We start from the raw sequence: 3,625 nt of genomic DNA on the forward strand, positions 1-3,625 counted from the left end.
TAATGATGAAGTGTTCACAGACTTTTAAAGTGTGTGAACAGCATTTCTGGACAGTTTCATTTTTCCCCTCCGAGATTCATGGGGTTTGGTTACATCAGGCAGCAACCTCTTCTTGCTCAGGGCCTTGTATCTTTTAACAGAAACAAGGCAAAGCAGAGTTGGTGCAATTTGCTCAGCCAAGGGTTTGATTCACTCTATCAAAAACTATGCATCACTATAGTCTTAACACATTGTTCCTGCTCCCATGAATTTAGAAGACAGTTAGATTCCAGGGCAGATTCATCCTGAGTGCATTTTCTACTTGCTTGCATCTTTCTATTGTAGGCTTTTGAAGGCAGGAATCCTCTGCCTGCTGGACTAAGACAGACTACTTCAGCAGGGCAAAGAGCAGGACCACATGGAGACCTGTCTGCAGTTACAGAGGTAAGCAGTTAAAGTTTGTCAGCAGGATAGGTATGAGAGCCTTTAAAACTGAAAACAGAGATGCTATTTTTTTTAAAAACTGTCACAATAAAGTTTATTATGTTAATATCATTAAAAATATTATAAAATAATAAAACCTTCTGCTTGGCAGAAAAATTATGCCAGGGTTTTAAAACCCCAGGTTTGTGCAAACAGTTTTTGTAAACATAAGAAGTCAAGTGTTCAGGTTCCATCCCAAAATACAGTAAATTGCTACAAAAATAAGTTTGCTCACTGACAAACATATTTAAAAACCCAGGACGCTGGATTTTGTTACACATTTCTCACGTGTCCCTATGCAGTTAATGCTGTACTTATATCTGAAATGGAAAGGATTTCAGATAGTCCTTTAAAACGGGATTGAGTGGGATCTGGTTTAAGTTCTCTGCTCCAAAAGTCTTCACGATGCTCTTCCGGCAGAGCTCCTGCAGCGGCTGCACCCGGACCTTGCGCAGGGGGGTAACCAGTACCTTCCTCGGGGAACTCAGGTAATGTTCCAGCAGCTTAAAAAGGCAGTCAAAAGTCTCTTTGCTGCCATCCAGGCTGAAACGACCGGTCTGGAAGTTAATCCGGATGCTGGTGGGCCCAGACGCAGTCTTAACACTGATGGCAAAGAAGCAATTCTTTTGTGTGCTGTCCCTGATGAGGAAGGTGCCCTCGGGCTCAGACTTAAGCTTCTCGTGGGCCGCGCTGACAGACAGGGGTCCCCAGTAGAAGCCACAGGCATCCAGCAGGCTGCTGGCTCGGGTGATGCTGCTGAAATCCGCCTGGGAGCGGAAGGTTCGGAAGTGCGTGTTGCCCTGTGCCTGCACAGTGCCGGGGCCGTGCAAACCTCGCGCCTGAGAACGATCCCGTGCCGGAGGGTCAAGTAGCCGTCTTGGGTCTGCTCCAACTGCATTATCTGCTGACACCTTGCTGTGCGCTACCATCCTACAGCCGAGAGCAGCGGATGCGGTCTTCCATAGCGTCAGCGGCTACGGCGGGGCAGCTTTCCAGCAGCTATTCTGAAATGCCAAAGAGAGACACCATGTGAGATCCCCAGAGGGAAGCGGCTGCAATCGCTGAATGACCCAAGTCTTCCATTGATATGCCTCCCACCCGTTATAAAATAATTTCCAATTTACACTGGGCAAACAACTGCTCGCTTTCTGACAAGATTAACAGTCTATCACTATGGCAAAGCCCAAAGCTCCAAAAATATTTAGCAAGGATCATTAACAGCTACAGAGGATGATGCAGTTTCCCTGCTATGAGCCCACAGAAGGGTACCAGGGCCTACTGAGTCAAATGACTTCTCAATGAGAAGTTATCTTGTGTACACCCCATCCGATTCTCAAGTTTTCAGAGAACAAAGCAACAAAGTTTTACAACTGAATTACCAATTTCTCTGCCCCTCCCTCTTTCCCTTCCCCAATGTCAGAACTCAATGTCGTTATTTGTTGCATTGTGTGAAAAAGAGAAAGTGAGTGAAGGGTATGTTTCCGGATAATTGGGGAAGAAGGTGCGACTAAGTGTTACTTGGAGGGGCAGGCTGTAACACGGCCAAGTTACACAGCAATCCTAAAACTATTTTCCTCTTCCCTGTTAACCTGAGGCTCAGCTATAAAAGGCAATTTCCCATTCCCCAACTTTCCCTTGGGACAGCAATGCTACAACCTCACTAGCGTATACAAGTCAACCTCTGTGAACCCTTAAAGCATTACTCCGCAGTCTCTCTCTTTTCTGTATTACATGCACTTTAAGTGGCCCAATCTAAATTGCTTCCTATTGATATATCTTTCAGCATGAGGGACTAAATTCATCCCTCGTGTTACTTCAAAGGAATTAGCAGTGCTGCACCAGGAATGAGTTTGGCCTGAAATGTCTGCCTCTGACAGTGTGGTTCAATACATCTCCGCTGGCTGCCTTGACCTTACTGGCAAGCATAGATTTTAGGATTTATCCCTATAGTCAGATATAGATCTGCAGCAGCAGCTTGTGAGAAACCTTGAAGTATTCTCAGAAATGAATCCCTCAGCCATCTTACAGTTCAGGGTAACATGCTAATGAGGATTTCAAAGAAAGTACGCAGCTGGATTCCTGTCTGTGCTAATTTAACAACTTGAGGAGGTAATATGACCTAAATGAAACCAAACATCAAGCAGCTAAGAGGGTTATAAAATCCTTATGCTGGCAAACAACTTAACATGCTGAAAGTAGCATTGGGCTTGCTTTGCGTAGCAGAAGGAAACTGATGCCAGTTTTTCCAGTTTCTGGGCCAGGATTATCGCTCAGTGTTTAAAGTTAAAAAATTTAATTTCAGGACAACCTGGGGAGAAATAATCACTAAGCCAGAGATCTAAAAATCAAAGGGCTCCCTAGCAGAAGCCGTAGAGAGCCAACAGAGAGTTTGGGGTGCCTTTCCGAAGGGCACGGAGCAAACAGGGGACACGCCAGATTTCAGAGCCCGAAAGCCCGGGCAGCGGGCTGGGACGAGGCCCCGGCGGCCGTGCGGTCACTCCGTGCGGTCAGTCCGTGCGCTCCGTCCCGGGGCTGCCCCGGCTCCCCTCGCTAGTGAGGGTCCCTGGGCAAGAGCGGTGCCGCGCAATACCCGCTGCGCTTTCGCTTTATTGCTTGTCCCACTGTTTTATACCAGGCACGAGAGCTCCGTCTGAACACGGACACTGAGCCAAAAAGGTAAGGAAAAAAAATCCGGAAACAACCAAACCAAACAAACCAAAAAAAAAAAAAAAAAAAAAAAAGGCAAAGACCCCTGAAGCCACCGCGCTCCCGCACAACTGGCAGGACTCTCCGAAATGTCCCCTCTCCTGGCTGCGGCGCAGGACCCTCTCGGTGCACGGCGCGGTTGGCGAGGACCCCCCGGCAAAGAGACCCCCCATTACCTCGGGGCGCCGTGGGTGGGGGCCGTCCCCGGAGCGCAGCACACGCTGCTAGTCCTGGTGCTAGTCCTACTCCTACTCCTAGTCCTGGTCCTGGCCCCGGCGGCCGGCCGAGCATCCTCCGCGGGGGGCCCTGCCTGGCGCCGCGGCGAGCCGGGGCTGCCGCGGGGCGGGCGGGCGGCGGCTGCTCCAGCGCTCTGGGCCCGCGCATCGCCGCTGCTTTCTATTTAACGGGAGGCGATGGGCTCGCACGGCTCCTCCCCTCGCCTTCTCGGAAAACACGT

General features: G+C 49.4%; 1 protein-coding gene across 1 annotated transcript; it reads right to left on the minus strand.

Moving 5' to 3' along the window:
• Positions 1 to 489: 489 nt before the first annotated feature.
• SOCS1 (suppressor of cytokine signaling 1) lies at positions 490 to 3,536 on the minus strand. The gene is made up of 2 exons (XM_064672813.1): positions 3,345 to 3,536; positions 490 to 1,466 (listed from the first exon to the last, which is right to left on the minus strand). The coding sequence occupies exon 2, from the start codon at positions 1,389 to 1,391 to the stop codon at positions 777 to 779; it is 615 nt and encodes a 204-aa protein (XP_064528883.1). The 5' UTR covers positions 1,392 to 1,466; positions 3,345 to 3,536; the 3' UTR covers positions 490 to 776.
• Between the last annotated feature and the right edge of the window lie 89 nt (positions 3,537 to 3,625).

This window comes from Pseudopipra pipra, chromosome 16 (genome assembly GCF_036250125.1).
Source record: "Pseudopipra pipra isolate bDixPip1 chromosome 16, bDixPip1.hap1, whole genome shotgun sequence".
Classification (NCBI taxonomy): Eukaryota; Metazoa; Chordata; class Aves; order Passeriformes; family Pipridae; genus Pseudopipra; species Pseudopipra pipra.